Source organism: Trichechus manatus, unplaced genomic scaffold (assembly GCF_000243295.1).
Source record: "Trichechus manatus latirostris isolate Lorelei unplaced genomic scaffold, TriManLat1.0 scaffold00002, whole genome shotgun sequence".
NCBI lineage: Eukaryota > Metazoa > Chordata > Mammalia > Sirenia > Trichechidae > Trichechus > Trichechus manatus.
Window position 1 is genome coordinate 22,187,861 of NW_004443938.1, and position 22,176 is coordinate 22,210,036.

General features: G+C 42.0%; 1 protein-coding gene across 1 annotated transcript in view; it reads left to right on the forward strand.

The window, feature by feature from the left end:
• Window positions 1-22,176, forward strand: part of ZC3H12D (zinc finger CCCH-type containing 12D) — a 38,700-nt gene that overhangs the window by 8,704 nt on the left and 7,820 nt on the right. Inside the window, exon 3 of the mRNA XM_023728344.1 lies at window positions 18,080-18,219. Coding sequence (XP_023584112.1) covers window positions 18,080-18,219 — 140 coding nt within the window. The remainder of the gene's footprint in view (window positions 1-18,079; window positions 18,220-22,176) is intronic.

The following is a 22,176-nucleotide window of genomic DNA, read 5'->3' on the forward strand; positions in this document are numbered from 1 at the left end:
CTTTGGTCCCCTTTATTCTTCCTCTCTCCGGACCAGTAGTTGTGTCTTAGATGGATGCTCGCAAGCTTTTAAGACCCCAGACGCTAATTACCAAAGTAGGATGCAGAACATTGTTATTATGTACTGTGTTGTGCCAATTGACGCAGACGTGCCCTGAGTCTATGGTCCTTTGTCTTCTAGCCTAGGAACTTCATCCCGAGACGTATTTATGTCTAAGAGGCTTTCCTGACTATGCCCCTTGTGTGCTCTAAATGAGCCACACCTACAGTCATGTATGTAGAAATATTCACGATCAAACCTATATTTGCTGATGGGTGTATTCCCTTATACCCTCCCACACCTCTTGGCTTATCTATCTGCCTGTTTGTCCATTTATAAATTACCGTTTGTTAATACTATTGCTGCAGGATTGTCTAAGCTACGGTAGTTACCGTAGTTGCACTTTATTCTTGTGTTCCTCAGTGTCCTCTCTTGCCTTGGTCAAGTTGTACTGACTTCCCCCATATAATGTATTGCCTTTTCCTTCACCAGTATTGACTCATATCTTCTATCTAATTGGTAATTTTCTCTCCCTCTCCCTTCCCTTCTTGGTAACCATCAGAGAATGTTTTTTTCTTTTTTTCCTGTGTGTAAACTTTTTGTTGTTACTCTATAGTAGTGGTCTCATGCAATATTTGTCCTTTTGTGATTGATTTATTCCACTCAGCATAATGTCTTCCAAATTCAACCATGTAGTGAGATGTTTCATGGATTCGTCATTATTCTTTATCATTGCATAGTATTTTATTGTGTGTACCTACCACAGTTTGTTAATCCATTCATCTGTTGATGGAACTTGGGTTGTTTCCAGCTTTTTTCTATTGTGAATAATGCTGCAATGAACATGGGTGTGTGTATGTCTATTTGTGTCACAGCTCTTATTTCTTTAGGGTATATACCTAGGAGTGGGATTGCTGGATCATATGATATTTCTAATTCTCGCTTTTTGAGGAAGCAGCATACCATTTTCCAAAGTGGTTGAACCATTTTACATTCCCACCAACGGTGTATAAGAGTTCCAATGTCCTTGCAACCTCACCAACATTTATTATTTTTTGTTTTTTTTGATTAGTGCGAATAAAGTTGGGGTGAGATGATATCTCGTTGTAATTTTGATTTGCATCTCTAATAGCAAATGACCGTGAGTATTTATTCATATGTTTGTTAGCCACCTGAATGTCTTCTTTGGTAAAGTGTCTGTTCATATTCTTTGCTCATTTTTTAATTGGATTGTTCGTCTTTATTGTTAAGATGCTGAAGTTTTCTGTAAATTTTAGAGATTAGTCCCTTGTCGTAGCCAAAATCTTTTTCCCAGTCTGTAGGTTCTCTTTTGACTCTTTTGGAGAAGTCTTTTGTTGAGCATAAGTGTTTAATTTTTAGGCGGTCCCATTTATCTAATTCATTTTGTGCTGTGTGTGCATTTTTAGTTATGTTTGGTACTCTGTGCCATATATTAGGGTTCCTAGCATTGTCCGTGTATTTTCCTCCATGATCTTTATAGTTTTAGGTTTTATATTTAAGTCTTTGATCCAGTTTGAGTTAGTTTTTGTGTATGGTGTGAGATATGGGTCCTGTTTGATTTTTTTACGGATGGACATCCAGTTTTGCCAGCACCATTTATTGAAGAGACTCTTTTGTCCCCATTTAATGATCTTTGGCCCTTTGTCAAAGATCAGCTGACTATAGGTGGATGGATTTATGTCTGGGTTCTCAATTCTGTTCCACTGGTTTATGTGTGTTTCGTTGTACCAGTACCAGGCTTTTTTGATTACTGTGGCTGTATAGTATGTTTTGAGATCAGAAAGTGTGAGACTTCTATATTGTTCTTCTTCCTCAATGTTGCTTTACTTATCCAGGGCCTCTTTCCTTTCCATATAAGGTTGGTAATTAGTTTTTCCATCTCGGTAAAGAATGTTGTTGGAATTTGGATTGGGATTGCGTTATATTTGTAGATCACTTTGGGTAGTATTGACATTTTCACAATGTTGAGTCTTCCTATCCATGAGCATGGTGTGTTTTTCTATTTATGTAGCTCTCTTTTGGTTTCTTACAGTAGTGTTTTATAGTTTTTTGTTTGTATAGGTCTTTTATGCCCCTGGTTAAATTTATTCCTAAGTATTTTATCTTAGGGGGGGCTATTGTAAATGGTATTGTTTTCCTGATTTCCTTTTCAAAGTTCTCTCAAAGTTTTCCTGACTTTAAACCACACAGTATCTCCTTGTTCTGTTTGAACCACTACTTCTTGATCTATGTACAGGTTCCGCAAGAGCACAATTGAGTGTTCTGGAATTCCCACTCTTCGCTATGTTGTTCATAATTTGTAATGATCCACACAGTCGAATGCCTTTGCATAGTCAATAAAACACAGGTAAACATCTTTCTGATGTTCTCTGCTTTTAGCCAAGATCCATCTGACAACAGCAATGATGTCCCTCATTCCAGGTCCCCTTCTGAATCTGGCTTGAATTTCTGGCTGCTCCTTGTTGATGCAGTGCTGCAATCATTTTTGAACTACCTTCAGCAAATATTTACTTGCATGTGATATTAATGATATTTTTTGATAATTTCTGCATTCTGTTGGATTGCCTTTCTTTGGAATGGGCACAAATATAGATCTCTTCCAGTTAGTTGGCCACTTAGCTGTCTTCCAAATTTCTTGGCGCAGACAAGCGAGCACTTCCATTGTTGCATTCGTTTGGATCACAATAGTTAGGAAAAACAGATAAATTGCATAAAGAACACCAGACAGTGAGACTTAACTTGTTTCTTTTAAAGGCAAGTTCTAGGAGACAGGTAGGGTCTGAAGTTCGACTCTGTCTCCTCCCCCTTCTACAATAATGTCTATTGTGCCCTCCAATAAGAGTTCCAATGGGATCATGACCCTCAGGTGCCACCAGGTGCTCAGCTGTGAGAGACAGATGCAAATGTGGGGCTTACCCTTTTAGAAAGAATAGATGGTTGAAACCCAAAGTGGTGTCTAGCTATTTGTCTGTTAACTTGAAAATTCACTTAACCTCAGAAACATTGCTTCTGAAAATTCTCCTGCATCAAGGCTTTGCAGTGTTGCAAACATTGCTGTTCTCGATTTGTTTGTTTTGCAAATTTTTATTATGGTAATATATATATAACGTAAAAGTTGCCGTTTTAACCATTTTTAAGTGTACATTTCAGCGGTATTAATGACATTCACAATGTTGGGGGGCAACTGTTACCACTATCTACTTCCAAAAGTTTTCATCACCCCAAACAGAAACTCTGTACCAACTAAGCAATAACTCCCTACTTCCGCCTCCTCCCAGCCCCTGGTAACCACAGGTCTACTTTCTGTCTCTTTGAATTTACCTATTCTAGATATCTCATCTAAGTGAAATCATTTAATATTTGTCCTTTAGTGTCTGGCTTATTTCACTTAACATAATGTTTTCAAAGTTCATTCATGTGGTAGTATATATCAGAACTTTATTTCTTTTTATGGCTGAATAATTTTCCACTGTCTGGATATAGCACATTTTGTTTATTCTTTCATCTGCTGATGGACACCTGGGTTGTTTCCATCTTTTGGCCCTTGTGAATAGCGCTGCTGTGAACACTGGTGTACAAGTATCTGTTTGAGTCGCTGCTTTCAATTCTTTTGGGTATCAACCTAGGAGTGAAATTGCTGGGTCATATGGTAATTCTATGTTTAACTTTTTGAAGAACCCCCAGACGGTTTTGTTCTCTATGTTTGAAGGTGATACTGCTTCGCATGCTGTCTGTTACTGGGGATGAGTGGAAAGGAGCTTAAAAGACCAATTGGGACCTTGTGTCCTTTCCCCCCTGAGCAGACGAGAAATGCATCTTTTATTGGCAGCAGCATGCTCTAGGGTGCCTGTAGCCGATTGTGGCTCTGTCCCCTGGAGGCTGGGGCAGCCTGTGCCTTTGCTCACAGGCAGCAATGGCCTGGCTTTTCAGGGACTGTTTTTTTCTCATTCTTGGTGCATCCTTACAGACCAAAACCTATTGCTGCTGTAACAAATTACCACAAACTTGGTGGCTTAAAACAACACAATTTACAGTTCTTATAGTTCTGGAGTTCATAAGGCTATGCTCCTTCCTAGAAGCTTTAGGGGAGAACCTGTTTTCTTGCCTTTTCCAGCTTCTATAGGCCACCTGCATTCCTTGGCTCATGGCCACCTTCTGTTGGCAAAGCTGACAATCGCCTGATATACAAAATATGGGAAGTTGTGTACGTATATATGTATTTCTCTGGGAAGAAGATCCGTAGCTTCCATTAGATACTTCAGGGGTCTGTGATCCCCAAAATGTTAAGACCCACTGATGCAGAATGAGAAAGTACAGAGAATGTCATGCATTAAGGCCAAGAACTTCTTTCTCCTTTACCTTTTGGGAGATACTAAGCCACATGTCCTTCGGTTAGCACAGAGAACATTGGAGCGGATCATCAGTGCTTTGCATCTGAGCCTCTCAGTCGAGAGGGAAAGAAGCACAGGAGGGGCTTGAGGGGCTTGGCCAAGGTCAACAGCTGGCCCAAGCAGACCCCTGGCCTCCATCTGTGTGCTCCTGACCGTGCCGTTCTGTGTAAATATTCCATGGGCTGCTCTCCCCCATGCTTCAGAATGTTCAGCCCAGTGCTGTTTGTGGAGGTGAACTCAGGAGACCTGGGCTGACTGTTCTCCAAGGTCACTTTGTAGAAGAAATGGAAACATATTTGTTCAGAGCACACAGGAGTTCGCCTGTTTTATTAAACACATTCTGTCCTCAAGCCACTGAAACAAGAAAACCTAAAAAACCTTTGATCTCCTCATTGTAACAACAAAAGGAGTACAGTTGGATCTTATAAGCAGGACTAATGGCTTCATTTATCACTTCCTAAGAGGTGGGTCAACTTGAATGAGAATTATCAGATGCAACGTGGGGAGTGCATGAGACAGGGACCTGGGAAGGCAGAACTTAGGCCACCATGGTTTTGTGGAATCTCTTGTTTTAGCCCACATAGAATGCCAAAGAGGTCGGAAGCAGAGGGCAGAGTCCAGGGCTTAGAGCCTGAAGATCTGAGTTCTGATGTCTAGGCCAGGGCTGCCCACTAGAACTCTCTGAGCTGATGGGCGTTTCTGTGCCTGTGTGGTCCACTAGGGTGGCCACTCACCACATGTGGCTATTGAGCACTTGAAATGTGGCCAGTGTGACTGAAGAACTGAATTCTTAAAATGTTATTTAATTTTGATGAATTTGAATGTAAATGCAAAGAGCCACATGTGGCGAGTGGCTGCCATAATGGACTGCAGCATTAGCTTTCCAGCCTACCGGCTGTGTGATCTCGGCAAGTCACTTGGCCTTTTTTGAGCCACGTTTATACAAGTAAGGGGTTGGACTAAATAATCTTAAATGGCTTTTTTGTCTCTAACGTTCTAGAATTTAAGGTGGTTATTTTATGCGTACTTAAATAAAAAGAGCCCTGGTGGAGCAATGGTTAAGTTCTTGGCTGCTAACCGAAAGGTTGGTGGTTCGAACCCACCAGCAGCCCCAGGAAGAAAGACCTGGCAATCTGCTCCCATAAAGATCACAGCCTAGAAAACTCTATGGGGCAATTCTGTCACATGGGGTTGCTGTGAATTGGAATTGACTCGATGGCACACAATAGCAACAACCCCAAACCCATTGTTGTCGAGTTGATTCTGACTCCTAGTGACCCTATAGGACAGAATAGAACTTCCCCAAGGTTTTCCAAGGCTGTAAATCTTCACGGAAGCAAACTGCCACATCTTTCTCCTGCAGAGCAGCTAGTGGGTGCGAAGTACCAACCTTTCAGTTAACAGCCGAGCACTTTAACCACTGTGCCACCAGGGCTTCTCCCAAAACAACAAAAGAAAGAAATTCATTTTTTCTTATAAAGGAATGTCTCTTCTTGCCTAGAGATTCAGAGAGAGTATGGAACTTGTCCAAGGTTGTGATAAGGCACCAGGCTCCAGATTCAGTGCTCTTTCGAATGCCCCATATCACATCCAGCAGTCCCCATACCTTTGGGTCGTCCCCCGTTCAGCCCTGAAAAGGATCACAGAGCGAAGACTCTGACCCCATAGGCCTCCGTCTTGGGGCCAGAGCCTGCCTGTGCTGACCACAGCCCTTTCCAAGCAGAATGAGCACTGGATCTGCCCCCTGGATCTCTTCCCCAGGCCCAGTGCTCTCTGCAGGTCTCAGGGCCCAGGACACCCCTCTGCTGGGGCTCTGAGCTCCGGGTGTCACATGTGCATTGCATAGTGGCTCTTACTGTGTCCTCCCTAAAAGGTATATTGAAGTCCTAACCCCTGGTACCTGTGAACATGATCTTGTTCGGAATTAGGGTCTTTGAAGATGTGATCAGTGAACATATGATCATACCAGAGCAGGGTGGGCCCTAATCCACTATGACTGGTGTCCTTATAAAAGAGGGGAAGAGACACAGAGAGACACACAGAGGGAAGATGGCTGAGTGAAGACAGTGGCAGAGATTTGGAGTGCCTTATCTACAAGCCAAGGAATGCTAAGAATTACCAGGAACCACCAGAAGCTAGGAGACAGGCATGGGACAGATTCTCCCTCATAGCCCTCAGAAGGAATCCACACAGCCAACCTTGATTTCGGACTTCTAGCCTCCAGAACCTTGGGATAAGGAAGTTCTGTTCTGATAAGCCACCCACTTGGGACTTTGTTACAGTCCCCCCGGAAGCTCATACAGTGACTGTTCCACTAGTAACAGAAAGACTAATTTTCCAAGTACAGTCTCCAAATCTTCAAAGTGTGTATATACATATGTGCTTGGGTCACTCAGCTGAATCCGTGAGTGCTTATATATTTGACCTTTAGAAAAATGTCCAGCAAGTTTTAAAAAAGACTAAGGCTTTCACTGAAAGCATGTTAAAAGCTTCGTCAGGGAGTTTGGGAAGAACATTAATTCTCATGTGCCAACTGTTGCAAGCATTTCCTTGCCTGGGGCAGGCAAACTCAGAAGGGCCTGGGGTTTACATTCTGTAGACAAATTTAGAAAAGGCGTGATTTGAAATTCTTAAGTTTGGGGAAAACCACCTGATAATTTCACACCCTCTTACTGCCCCAGACAAGGGTTTCATCTGAATGTGTCCTCATTTTGGGGGTATACCGAGTTTTTTAAATTTGTTTTGGGTGTAGTTGTTTATATTTTTAAACTCTTAGAAAACCCAGCCGAATCTGGTTTATTCTGGAATAATGACTTTTCAATGAAGAGAGAGCTTAGGTTTGAAATCAGAGGTTTTCATCATGACCCTCTCAGTGGGTTACCGGTAAGCAGTAAAGAGAGTTGTGGGGGGTTTACAGCTGGGCTGGGGGTCAGACCGGCTTCTGAGCCCTGAAATCAGTTCTCACCAACTTTGGTTTTAAGCTCTGTATTAGTTTCCTAGAGCTTTTGTAACAAAGTACCACAAATAATTTTAACTGCTGTGAAAATGCGTGTTAAATGCATTCATGAAAGCGTGCTAAAAGCTGCATCATGGTGTTTGGAAAGAACATTAATTCTCATGTGCCAACTGTTGTGAGTATTTCCACAAATTTTTATTGTATCACAGTTCTGGAGACTAGAAGTCTGAAATTAAATTGTTGACAGGGCCATGTTCTCTCCGAAGGCTCTAAGGAAAAATCCTTGCTTGCCTCTTCCTAGCTTCTGGTGGTTCCTGGCAATCCTTGGCGTTCCTTGGCTTATAAACGCATCACTCCAATGTCTGCCTCTGTCTTCACATGGCCGTCTTACCCCCATGTCTCTGTGCTGTTGCGTCTCTTTTCTTCTATAAGGACACCAGTCACAGTGGATTAGGGCCCACCCTACTCCAGTATGATCTCATGTCAACTGATAACATTTTCAAAGATGCGATTTCTAAACAAGATCACATTCACAGGTACTGGTATCACCTCCAAAAATAGAATTCAGTATATCTTTTTGGGGGCCACAATTCAACCCTTGACTTGAGCTAGGTCTGTTGGTGAGAAGGGCTATCAACTCCAGGTTCAGAGTGTTTACAATTTAACCCCAAATAAGAAACAAAACAGAAATGATGATGTCCACTGACATCTCATACCCTAAGGAAATATAACTCTTCTCTTCCTTTCCTCCTTCCCACAACCACAACCGTCACTGCCCATGGGATTATCGGGTGAGCCCCTAACTTCTACAGGGACTTCCTTGGCAGTAGTTAGGGATACGGTGGTGTTCCAATTAGATTGTCTGGCCAATGTACATGGCTGACACTCTAACTGTAGCTGCCCTGGACACAACTGTCACTGCCCTGGGCACAACTGTCATGTATGCAAAATTTGCCTCAGGCTTCAACCCACTTCCCCTTTCCATCCTCCCCTTTATTCAAAACTCCTGTTTCCTTTTCCCACATGACCTAGCTATCAGCTTGCTGTTTGATAAACTAGGAAAGACCCTTGCTTGCCTCTTTCTAGCTTCTGGTGGTTCCAGGCAATTCTTTTAATAAACAATCAAGGGTCTGTCTGCAAGCGTGAGCATTTTAATGGCAGGTGATGTCTTGCTCCAAAGTTGCTGCCATCTGGATCCCAGGGGCAGAGCCTGGGGAGGGGGAGAAAGAAATGATCTTTGGGAAGCTGGGGAGGAAGAGTTTGCAGCTGAACAGATTAAGCATTGAGCTCTCCACTGGATCAGTGAGCTGGGCACACTTCTGTGCCTCAGTTTCCCCAAGGGTAAAATGGGGGGCTAAGGTAACTTCCTCAAGGGCTTGTTGTAATGATTAAATGAGGTAAAACTGTGTAAAGTGGCCTGGCACACAGTTGCTATCTACAAATCTTAAATATAAACCTAAAGAAGCAGGGGTCATGCTCTCTTCTTAGCACTGAGTACCAAACCAGTTGCCCTCAAGTCTATTCCAACACATGGCAAGCCAATGTGTGTCAGAGTAGAACTGTGCTCCATAGGGTTTTTAGTGGCTGTTTTTTCGAAAGTACATCATCAGGCCTTTCTTCCAAGGCAGTTCTGTGTAGACTCAAACCTCTATCTTTTCATTTAGCAGACAAGAACATTAACTGTTTGCACCACCCAGGGACGTCAGCATGGACCACAGAGTCTGGTTTTTAGTCCAGAAAACGAAACCAAACCCATTGCTGTCTGGTTGCATTCTGACTCGTAGCGACCCTATAGGACAGAGTAGAACTGCCCCGTAGGGTTTCCAAGGCTGTAAATCTTTGTGGAAGCAATTGCCACATCTTTCTCCCAAGGAGCAGCTGGTGGGTTCAAACCCCTGACCTTTTGATTAACAGCTGAGTGCTTAGCCACTGTGCCACCAGTGCTCCTTTGGTTTTTAGTAGATGCTCATAAATAGATGTTCAGTTAACGAAGGGATGCACAAATGAATGGATGCCTTTGGCTTTTCTATTTTCCTGTTGCATGCCACTAAGGGAGCTCCTGGGGTGACCGTAGATGCTTATTGCCTGACTGGAAGCTTTGTGGCTTCTTCAGGTGGACTTCTGCTTGGTGAGGAGGTGGCCCCTGCTGTAGCCTCACTCCTGCCATTGCCCAGGGCATTCTTTAGTCAAAAATAGGGCAGCCAAGATGGGGCTTCAAGGTTGATAAAAAATGTGGAAAGGATTGGAAAACATCATCTTGACCTCTCAAAAGAGACCAGAAGACTCATGAGGAAAGGTTGGGTGGGGTGTGTGGGAATCAAGTCCTACAAAACAGTAGGCCTGGATGAAAAATCCTCCATTCCAGAAAGATCAGTTTAGGCATCCTGAGAGTCAGTCCCTAGCCTTTCTGTGCCTAGAATCAAAGCTGGACGGGAGAGGACTTCTTAGGGAGAGAGGGCAAGTGTGGGCCAGAAAGATGTGCTATGGGTGGATGTGCTCTTGCCTCATCTTTCCCTGGCCTTAGTGGGTCTGTATCTGCCATTCGTAGACTCTTGGCTGAAGATCCACCATCTTGTGTCTTTTGTTAGAGACCTTGGAGTTGGTTTTTGCTGCCTGAGGCTGATGGTGGCGCCATTCCTCAGCTCTTCTCTTCCTGAACTCGGGGACTACCAACCTCTCCCTTCCCCATGCCCAGGCCAGGGTTACTGTGGTTGTCTCTTTTCAGACCCTCAGCAGAATCCACAACCCCTGCATACCCTGCCCCCTCACAGAGGTTGGGTTCGATTTCACTTCTACTCTACCATCGCTTGTCACCCCCGCAAAGGTGTCTGTCAGGATAGAAAGGTGGCTTTTGAAAAGCTGAAAACAGATGTATTAAGAGTCCCAGGAAAGGGAGCAATCAAGAAAAAATGTTCAGAAGAGTTGAGGTAGTAATGTTTTCACTTGAGAATTAGCTGAGGGTAGACTTTGCTGAAGTAAAGAAGTGCTTGTGTTTGGGGGCAGGGTGTCATAAATTGTTCATGTTTCTGCTCAGATGTGTGAAGGAAGAGAGACCTTATTATTTTCTACAATGGGTGCAATCTCCTGCGCACCTTTCTGGGCAGTAGGGGGACGGGGCATACCTTACACTTGCCAATTTACAGTATTTCGGTGTATTCTATGACTCAGTCTTTGTGTTTTTTTCTCCCTCCGCTCAATCTTCTACCAACCGGCATCTGGGTCTTTGAGACCTGGTGGGGGCTGGAGAGAGGGCTGTCAAGGAAGAAAATCTCCTACTCTATTAGGAGTGAAGGAAAATGAGTTTTATTGTGGAATAATACAGCTGGAGCTGGGCAGTGCTAAGTAAAATTACAAAGCATTCCACCTTTTGTGGGAGTCTGAGGTTTTTATTCATAGAGAACAAAGGAAAGGTAGGGGGTTAATGACTGATTACAGATAAGATCAGCTTCAGCTTTGGAGTCCTTTGAAATGTAAAGGCAGGCCATTTGGCTCAAAGGGAGTGAGATACTCCCTAGGTGAATGGTGCCAGCGGTTCTGTTATACATGATTGCAGTCATAAACACATTCTTCCCAGGAACAAATTATTTATGTACTGACACATTTCTTTCCATAAACAAATGGTTTACATCCGACCTTTTGCTTCCTGGGAATGCATGTTGACCTGCCATTCTTACGTTCTGACATGAGTGCCTCCATTTTGAAACTTTCAGTTTACAGGGTCTTGGACCCACACTGGGCTCTGCTGCCCTCCCTCTGGGGTGGAGAACATGGAGACATCATGGGTCCCATTTGGCCTTTCAGGAGACACGCTGGCTTCATGTGCCTCGTCATGGGGTCCTATTTATCCATCCCCCCGCCTCGGACAATCCATCAGTCCTCAGGGTATGGAAAGAGTCCAGAGGTGTTATTTATCTGGCACTTTTCTCCAAGGTAGCCCTGCAGTTCCAAAGCCCTGTTAGAAGCTGAAACCAGGATTTCTCTGAGGGGCTTGCAAGCTGCCCAGGCTCTGCTGAGGAAGGAACCTTCAGCCTCCTGTTTGTGTCTGCCTTGATGCTTGTATGATTCCCCCTTCTCTTTTGGCTCAGTGAGTAAAGTGGGGGCGGAGGGGCAGGATGAGGAAAGGGGAAGGACCCTGGTGATTGACCTCCTCATTCTCCCTCCATTTCCTCTTTTTTTTTTTTTAATCAACTTCCATTGGAATGAAGGGTACTAGCTTTCCACTTCCTCTTCCCTTTTAACACAGACATTCCCATTGATGTCATCTCCATACTGTTTGCATAAGCCTCATAGCTCAGCCTCAATGGCCAAAGTGGTATTTTCTGGAAGAAACTTAAGATCTAGGCAGCTAGACATTGCTTATGATATGTTACTGGTGCTAAGGGAATTTAGAAAGTTCTCTTCTACTGTGGACTGCCAGAAGAGTGAACAAATCTGGCTTGGAAGAAGTACAGCCAGAACACTCCTTAGAAGCAAGGATGGTGATACTTCATCTCATGTACTTTGGACATGTTATCAGGAGGGACCAGTCCCTGCAGAAGGACATCATTCTTGGTAAAGCAGAGAGTCAGTGAAAAAGAGGAAGATCCTCAACGAGATGGATTGACACAGTGGCTGCAACGGTGGGCTCAATCATAGCAATGATTGTGAGGATGGAGAAGTACTGGGCAGTGTTTCATTCTGTAGTACATAAGGTCATTATGAGTTGGAATTGACTCAATGGCACCTAGCAACAACAACCTCTACCTTCACAAAGCCTGACTTGATTAGCATTTCTAAAGATCCCCTGTAACTATCCTAATCCTCTCCAGGTAACTAGATGCCTCCTGAAGAAGAGCAGGAAAGGTCACCCACAAGACAAACTGCAGAACTACAGTTTTTAAAAATGATTATTTTATTGCATTTTTGGTAGAAGTTTACAGAGCAAATTAGATTCCCATCGAACAATTTCTATACATATTGTACAGTGACATTGGTTACATTTTTCACAATGCGTTAGCATTTTCATTATTTCCATTCTGGTTGTTCTGTTTCTGTGAATTTAGTTTCCCTTTCCCCCTTACCTTCTCATCTTTGCTTTAGGGTAAATATTGATCATTTGTTCTCATATAAATGATTATTCAAGGGAGCACAGTACTCACGGGTGATATAGTTTATTTTATGAGCTCATCTATTATTTGGCTGAAAGGTGACCTCCGGGAGTGGCTTCAGTTCCAAATTTAAAGGGTATCTCAAGGCAATAGTATTGGGAGATCCTTTAGTCTCTACCAGTTGGGTAAGTCTGGCCTCTTTTTTTTTTAGGAATTTGAGATTTGTTCTGCATTTTTCTCCCATTCTATCCGGGACCATCTATTGTGTCCCTGGTCAGAATCGTTGTTAGTAGTAGCTGGGCACCATTTAGTTCTTCTGGTGTCAGGATAGATGAGGCCATGGTTCATGTGAGCTATTAGTCTTGTAGACTAGTTTCTTCTTTGAGACTTTTGTTTCCTTCTTTCTGTTTTGCTTCCGGACGAGTACAGACCAATAGTTGCATCTTAGATGGCCGCTGGCAAGCTTTTAAGACCCCATACACTACTGACCAAACTAGAATGTAGAACAATATCTTTATGAACTATGCTATGCCAATTGACCAAGTTGTTGCCCCCAAGACTATGGTCCCAAGCCTTCAAACCTAGTAAAATAAACCCACAAAGTGTTTGGTTATGTCTAGGAAGTATCCGCAACTGTGCCCCCATATGCTTTATTATATATATAAATATATATGCAGCACACACAAACATCTGTATACATGTGCCTACAGATATGCCTTTACATGCACACCCACATACTCACACGTGCCTTCCTATACACAGATATGCATACATATCTACCTGTGTCACACACGTATTTTTTGGTTGTTATTACTGTTGTTGCAAAATTGTATATGTTATAGCATTTGCCAAAATTGTCCCTTATTCTTGTGTACTTCTTTGTATCATCATTTACCTTGGTCGGCTGTGCAGACTTCATCCATATTGGGTATTGCCTTTCCCATCACCAAAAACGACAAGTGGCTACTATCTAGAGAGTGATTCCCTCTCTCTCCCCCTTCCCATCCCTGGTAACCATCAAAGAATGTTGTTTTTTGTGTGTATGCCTATTTTTGTCTTTTTAGAAAAGTGAGACCATGTAATATTTGTCCTTTTGTGATTGACTTATTTCTCTCAGCATAATGTCCTCCAGATTCATCCATGTTATGTTTTGATAACTCATCATTATTTTTTATGGTATTCCGTTGATGTATGTACCACAATTTGTTCATCCATTCATCTGTTGATGGGCACTTAGGGTTGTTTCCATTTTTTTGCTATTGTGAATAATGCTGCACTGAACACAGGTGTTCATGTATCTATTCGTGTCACTGCTGTTAGATATCTAGGGTGTAGCCTAGGAGTGGGATTGCTGGATCATAAGGTAGTTCTAGTTCTAGCTTCTTGAAGAAGTGCCATACCATTTCCCAGCAGTGTATAAGAGTTCCAATCTCCCCACAACCTTGCTAGCATTTGTTGTTTTCTGTTGTTGTTTTTTTTTTAATCAGTGCCATTTTTGCAGGGGCGAGATGGTATCTCATTGTATTTTGATTTGCATCTCTCTAATAGCTAATGACCTCAAGCATCATTGTTTGTTAACCACCTGAATGACCTCTTTGGTGAAGTGTCTGTTCATGTCCTTTGCCCATTTTTAAATTGGATTATTTGCATTTTTGTAGTTGAGTTGTTGAAGTTTTCTATAGATTTTGGAGATTATAGGTCAGATATGTTGTTCACAAAGATTTTTCTCCTAGTCTGTAGGTTCTCTTTTTACTCTTTTGATAAAGTCTTTTGGTGAGCATAAGTAATTTTTATGTGGTTCCAGTTATGTAATTTGTCTTCTGTTGTTCGTGCGTTTGTAGTTGTGTTCGATAGTCTATTTCTGCCAAAAATTATGTCCTATAGTTTTGTCCCTATGTTATCATCCAGGAACTTTATAGTTCTAGCTTTAACATTTAGATCTTTGATCCATTTTGAGTTGGTTTTTGTGCATGGTGTGCATATGGATCCTGTTTCATTTTTCTGCAAATGGATATACAGTTTTGCCAGTACCATTTGTTAAAGAGACTGTTTCTTCCTCATTGAATGGACTTTGACCTCTTGTTGAAAATCAGCTGCCCATGGATGGATTTATTTCTGGGTTCTCAATTCTATTCCATTGGTATATGTGTCTGTCATTGTACCAGTACCAGTCTGTTTTGATTACTGTGGCTATATAGTACGTTTTGATACTGGGAAGTGTGAGGCCTCCTACTTTGTTCTTCTTCAGTATTGTTTTGGCTATGTGGGGTCTCTTTCCCTTCCATATAAAGTTAGAGATTAGTTTTTCCATTTCAGTAAAGAATTGTTGGGATTTGGATTGGGATTGTATTACATCTATAGATTGCTTTGGGTAGTATTGACATTTTCACAGTGTTAAGTGTTCCAATCCATGAGCATGGAAGATATACAATTTTAAAGTGTGATCCTCATGTGGATGTGGGCTGGTGGCTTCAGGCCTGCCTTCTCGGGAGAGGCTAGGAGTACCATGGTGACTGTCATGTTTCCTAGTGCTGCTGTAACACAAAATACCACAACCAGTAAAGAATAGAAATTTATTTTTTCACAGTTCAGGAGGCTAAAAGTCTGAATTCAGGGTGTGGCCCTGGGGGAAGTCCTTCCTTCTTGGTGGCCCTGGGAGTTCCCGGGAGTCCCTTGGAGTTCCTTTGCATTCTTTTGCTTGTAGACAATTCTCACATGGTGTCTGCCTTCCCCCATCTGTGTGTCTCTGTATCTAGTCTAGTCTTTTTATAACTCAGAGGTGATTAGGTTTAGGATCCACCCTACACTGGTATGACCTCATTAAAATATCAAAAGAAAGCCCCTATTTCCAAATAGGATTACATCCACAGGTACAGGGGCCAGGAATTCAGCATGTATTTTGGGGCAACACAGTTCAATCCGTAGCTGTGACCTGTGGCTGTATAAGAAGGGATCCTTGCCTCCCTTTGCTGCCTCACCTCGTGTAACTCTCCCCTTTGCTCACTTGATATACTCTAGTCACACTGTTCTCTTTTTGTTCCCTACAACATGCCAAGTCTGTCCTGTGTTAGGGCTTTTGCCTGAGCTGCTGCTCCTCCAGCTGCTTACAAGAGAGGTTTCTTCTCAGCCATTCATTATTTAACAAATATTCATTCTTGTTGTTGTTAGGTGCCGTGGAGTTGGTTCCGACTCATAGCGACCCTGTGTACAACAGAATGAAACACTGCTTGGTCCTGCCCATCCTTACAATTGTTATGCTTGAGCCCATTGTTGCAGCCACCGTGTCAATCTATCTCCTTGAGAGTCTCTCTTTTTCGCTGACCCTCTACTTTATCAAGAATGGTGTCTTTCTCCAGGGACTGATCCCTCCTGATAACATGTTCAAAGTATGTGAGACATAGTTTTGCCATCCTTGCTTCTAAGGAGCATTCTGGCTGTATTTCTTCCAAGACAAATTTATCTGTTCATTCTTTTGGCAGTCATGTTATAGTCAATATTCTTCACTAACACCACAATTCAAAGGCGTCAGTTCTTCTTTGGTCTTCCTTATTCTTTGTCCAGCTTTCATATGCATATGAGACGGTTGAAAACACCATGGCTTGAATCAGGTGCACCTTAGTCTTCGAGGTGACATCTTTGCTTTTTAACACTTTAAAGATGTCTTTTGCAGTAGATTTTCCCAATGTTCATTGAGCCCTTATCAATTATCAGACACTGTGCTAGGCACTGGTGGTGCAGTGGTTAAGAGCTCAGCTGCTAACCAAAAGTCGGCATTTCGAATCCACCAGCCCTCTCCTTGGAAACCTTATGGGGCTGTTCTACTTTGTCCTATAGGGACACTATGAGTTGCAATTGACTCGACGGCAATGGTTTTTTGTCTGTTTGTTTGTTTTTTTGGTGCTAGGCACTGGGAATTCAATGGTGAGCCAAGGGAACTCATTATCATCGGACGGGGTGCAGAGGGGATGGGGGGGCTGAATGCGACGCAATTCAAATCATCCCACTCATCAGTATTGAGCTTGTAATAGGGGATCTGACTACGTCTCGGAGGTCTTGGATTCTTTCCTGAGGAAGTGAAGATAAGGCTGAAATCTGAAGGAGGAGGAGGAGCTAACTGGACCCAGAGAGGAGGAAGTAGCTAGTGCACAGGCCCTGTGGAGAGAGTGAAAGACAGATAAAAGGCTGAAGGAAGGGCAGGTAGCTGGAGGGGAGCAGCAAGAATGGTTTAATCTTGTGGTCAGATTGTGTCTAACTGCTTTTACCTTCTCAGTATCTCAAATATACCCACTGTACAACTCCAGTACAACCCCACCGACCCCCATGGACTAAGTTTGAGATATGCTTTCAGACTTCATCAGCCATTTTTAGCAGCATTTGACTACCTTGTTCCCTTGGTTACCGTGATGTAGCATTCTTCTGGTCTTCTTTCTACTTCTCTGAAAGATCCTTTTCTGTCTGTTTTGTAAGATTGTCTTCCTCTATCTGAAACCAACTACTAAATTTCAGACTTCCCCAAGGTCCAGCCCTAGGCGACTCACTCTCCCCCCAGGCAATCAGGCAATTCTATCTACAGTGTGACCTCAACCATGGCTTAAACAACCATGACTCATAAATATTATCGCCAAGACCTCTTGTCTGAACCCTTGCTATTTATTAAACATTTCCACTTAGAGGTCACAGAGGCTCCTCCAACTCAATATGTGTCCAAAACCAAACTTGCAATCTTTCCCTCTAAAGCCTGTCCCCTGTCTCTGTGAATGGCCCACCATCCAGCTATATAAGTCAGAGATCTGGAAGCATCCACAGTGGCTTCATCACCCCATATCCAATCAATCACCAAGTTCTGGATATTTTACCTTATAAATATCCCTCAACTTCACCTACTCTTCTCTATCGTCTACTACTAGCTTGGTGCAAGTCTCTGTCATTTATTGCTTTGACCACTACAGCAACTTCATAACTGGTACCCCACACCCACTCCTGCTCCCTTCCAATTTATTCTCCTCTTTGCTGCCACAGTGAGCTTTTAGAAGCATAAATCTAATATATCACATTACACGTACCCCCAATCTTAAAATCCTCCCATGACTTCTCACTCCTTTTTGGAGAGAAAAAAAAAATCTTTAATAAGGCCCACAAGGGCCTGCCTGGTCTTAAAACTCCTTTCACACTACCCTCCTCTCACTGCCTCCACTGATGTCTTAGGTGGAATTTGGAGGCACATCGGCCTCCTTGCTTGGACCTGGGAAACCTAATAACACGTTTCCAATCATCTCTTAGAGTGACAGCTACTCTTGTCCATTTTATGTTGATCCTCATTAGCTTCAATTAATGAGAGGATTTTGTGTACTAATCTTTGGAATTCACTCTCCTTGGAGCTCGAGACCACTCTCCATATTTATCACAAGCTACGTTCTTCTAGTTAAAGGGATATAGTTCGTGCAAAGAATGAACTATTTTTAAAATGCAGATTTACCTGGCTCCCTCGTGTTTATATGACTGTGACCCAGAATATTCCCAGGGGAAAATCACTCTTTAGGAATCTTTTCTATGCCGCTACAGATTTCTTTATTTTTCCCTTGTAGCCATGGAAATAAAGAAGCCTTCTCTTGCCGGGGAATCCAGCTGGCTGTGGACTGGTTCAGGGACAGAGGACACACCGCCATCAAGGTTTTTGTCCCATCCTGGAGGAAAGAACCATCGAGATCTGATACCCCTATTAGAGGTATGCTGGAGTAGAGATACGCTCAAGCGGTTATCCACCTTTCCTTAGTAGTACTCCTCACAATTGCAGCCAGTTATCTATTTGCTTACTTATTTAATGGTGTCTGCTTTCCTTGTTGGACTCTAAGCTCCATGAAGGCACTGACTATGGGTGTTCACTGCTATAGCCCTAGCACCCAGCATAGTACCTGGCATAGTGTAGGTGTTCGATAAATAGTTGTTAAATAGATGAATGAGTAAATTACTCCATCTTCTAGCATCAACAATTAAATTTAAAAATTATCATGTCTTATGACTTTTAACACTCCACAGAAAGATTGGATCTGCATCCCACCCCTAATAGGTTCATCCCTAATTCATTCAGTCAGGTAATATTTATTTAATGAATACCTAGTCCAATATCCTCACTTAAAAAAAAAAGAGAAAGAAGAAAGAAACTAAGACCCAGTGAATTCTTTCTTTTTAATTCTTGTATCAGTTAGAATAGTTTAAGCTACAGATAATAGAAAACTCTGGTTTAAAGAGTATTTTCTTTGTTTTTTGCTTTCTGTATAAGAAGTCAGATGCTAAGCCATTGTTGGTATTGTTTTAGCACATCAAAGATGGGAGGGTTGGCCTCTTTGTGATTCTGCGAGATTTTCTTGACTTTTTCTTCCAGGCTTTTACCAAAGATTTGTTTGTTTTCTTTTGTTTTGTTTTTATTTTGATGATGGTTACCAATTGCTTCTTCTCTCTCTGTCTCTGTTTCTTTCTTTTTAAAATAAAATGATATTCTTGTTTTATGGCTGCAGTATCTTCTTGACTATTTCTCTACTAATATAGATTTGAGAGGGTAGTGGTGGTTCAGTGATAGAATTCTCGCCTTCCATTCGGGAGGCCTGGGTTTGATTCCTGACCAATGCATCTCAAGTGCAGCCACTACTCATCTGTCAGTGGAGGCTTGTGTGTTGCTGTGATGCTGAACATCTTTCAGTGGAGCTTCCAGACTAAGACAGACTAGGAGGAAAGGCCTGGCAATCTGCTTCTGAAAATCAGCCAATGAAACCCCTATGGACCACAACAGTCTGATCCCGTTGTGCATAGGGTCCCCCTTGAGTTGGAGGCCAACCCCATGGCAGCTAACAACAATTTAAACTTAAAAAAGAAAGTTCTCTTAAGTTCCATGAATCACATATATTTTTTCTGAGGTCAGTTCACTTTGTTCATCTTAGTTCCTCCTTTTTTGGTGTGTGTGCCTGCTGTTGGGTCTTCCTCTCGAAAGTCTGATGATCCTTGGTTGTCAGTTTTTATTTGTGAATAAAGAACCAGATTGGTTAAATACATACATGACTGCATGTGTTTTCTCTCCTAGTATGTGGATCTTTCCCTGAATGGCAGGGCTGACCATTTGTGGTGACTAGCAGATTTCACTTTAGCTGAGTACCTCTGCCTGCCATATAGTCGAAGGCCAGCATGATGATAGTTTTACTCTAGGCAGTCAGTAGCCATACTAGGAGGCTTCCCTCTTCCTAGTTAATATCTTCATATTCTTTATGGTGCTTTTAATCCAAGGGCAGGAAAAGAGTGGTGGTCCAGACCCCTGGACGCAGCTGCTCTGTAGACGGTCCTTCCATTAGTCATCCTGATTCTGCCTGACTTCCCACTCCCTCTCCACAGGCTTCTGGGACTTTTCAGGGAAAATGGCCTCTTCTACCTCCTGTCAGCCTTTTACACACATTCTGGGCTATGGCTCCCTCTGCCCTGAGTTATCTAGTAATATGATCCCACCTGCTTTCTGTCTTCTTAAAATTTGTCAAAATCCTGGGTTGGCTGCTATCCCCAAGCCTATTTTTAATGTGATTATGGGTTTCTGCTCCCCTCTTTAAACTTCTTTGCTGTCATTTTAGTGGGATTTCAAGAAGGAGGGGGGATAAATATTTGTGTTCGGTTCTCCACTGTGAACTGGTTGCCCCAAATAATTTTTTATGGTCTTAACATGGAGAATGGTGGCTTTCAACAGTTGAGCAATATTTAAATAAATATACTTTGGGTAAAGAGGAGGGAAATCATTTAGGGGTAGGAAAGGAATTTTTAAACAAGCCACAAAACCTATGGGGAAAAGATGACTGAATCTGACTACATTACAATCAAAGCATCTGTTCATTAGCGGATACCATAAAAATAAAAATATGTAAAGACAAGCCTCAAACTGGGAGAGGTCATGTATTACTGACAAAGGATTATTGTCCAGAATCTATAGAGAACTCTTCCAAATTAATAAGACAAAGACAAAGGACCAATAGAAAGATAGGCTAAAGCATGAATAGGCCTTTCACAGAAGAGAAGACATCAGTGGCCAATAAGCATGTGAAAAGATGCTCAGTCCCATCAGTAACCAGAGAAATGCAAAATAAAACCACAGTAAGAGGCCATTTTACACACACCAGGTTGGCAGAAATTCAAAACTCTGAAAATGCCAAGCGTTGGCAAAATCCAAAAAACCAAACCCATTGCCATCGAGTTGATTCTGACTCAGTTGTCCTATATGCTGTGCTGGGTATGTAAGTGGGTACAACCTCTTTGGAAAACAATTTGGCATTATCTTGTAAAGTGCCCTTCCCTATAACTCAGCAATATCCACTCCTAGAGATGGATATACCCCAGAGAAACTCTTACACTTCTACACCAGTAGACTTGCATGCCAAACGAATACCAATGAACCTAACGCAATGTTAAATGAAAAAAGCAAGTTGCAACTGTGTACAGTATGATTCCATTTATGTAAAGTCTAGAGGTTCATATTCACATTGGAAGTGGTTCTTCTGCGGGGGTACATACATATGTGGGTTTTTTGTTTTTGCCTTTTTAAGGGTTTTTTTAATTGTGGTAAAAAAATATGTAACACATTTGCCAATTCAACTCATATATATGTGTTTTTAAAAATAAAAACAAGGGAATTATAAACACAGAATTCTAAAAACTGGTTATCTTTAAGGGAATGGAGAGCAACATAAACTGGGAGGGGCAATGGGGACTTCACAAGCATGGACCATGCTCTCTTTCTCAAAAGGAGTGGTACAAATGTGGCATTCTTTTTATTACTCTTTGTAGCATCTATGTATTAAGGAATTTTTAAAGTCTGGGAACCATGTCATATAGGAAAAGACTTAGACTTGCCGAAAGAAACAATTTATAAAGAATTTTGCTGATACTGTTTCCAAGTTCTGAGTAAGTATGATGTGTAGAGTGATTTTCTATGCATATTTTCCAAGGCAAAACTCACATCAGAGCAGACCTTCCAGGGATGTGATTTCGGCTCCTGATAAGAAAGACCTAGTGAAATTTGTACCACCTCATATGTGTTCACTGTCTTACTAATTTTCATAAGAGCTCTCACACATGTGAGCTTATTCAATGTGTAGTAAGTAAAGGAGGTATTAGTATCCTCATTTTATAAATGTAAAACCTGAGGTTAAAAGAGGGGTAAGATACTCATGACCTGGGGCTGAGACCAGAGTGTAGGCTGTTATATTATTTTCTTTCTCCAAATTTATTTTATTTTATTTTGTTATTGTTAAGAACATACACAGCAGAACTTACACCAATTCAACGATTTCCCCATGTACAATTCACTGACATTGATTACATTCTTCAAGTTGTGCAACCATTCTCAGCCTCCTTTTCTGGGTTGTTCCTCCGCCATTAACATAAACTCACCACCCCCTATGTTTCCTATCTAATCTTTCAATTTACTGTTGTCAGTATGATCCCATGTAGATAGAACTTAAAAGAGCACAATGCTCAAGGCAGACATTCTTTACTAATTAAGCTAAACTACTGTTTGGTTTAAAGAAGACTTCAGTGAATATTTTTGTTTTAAGGTTTAAGTTTTAAAGATTATCTCAGGGCAATAGTCTCAGGGGTTCATCCAGCCTCCATGGCTCCAGAAAGTCTGAAGTCCATGAGAATTTGAAATTCT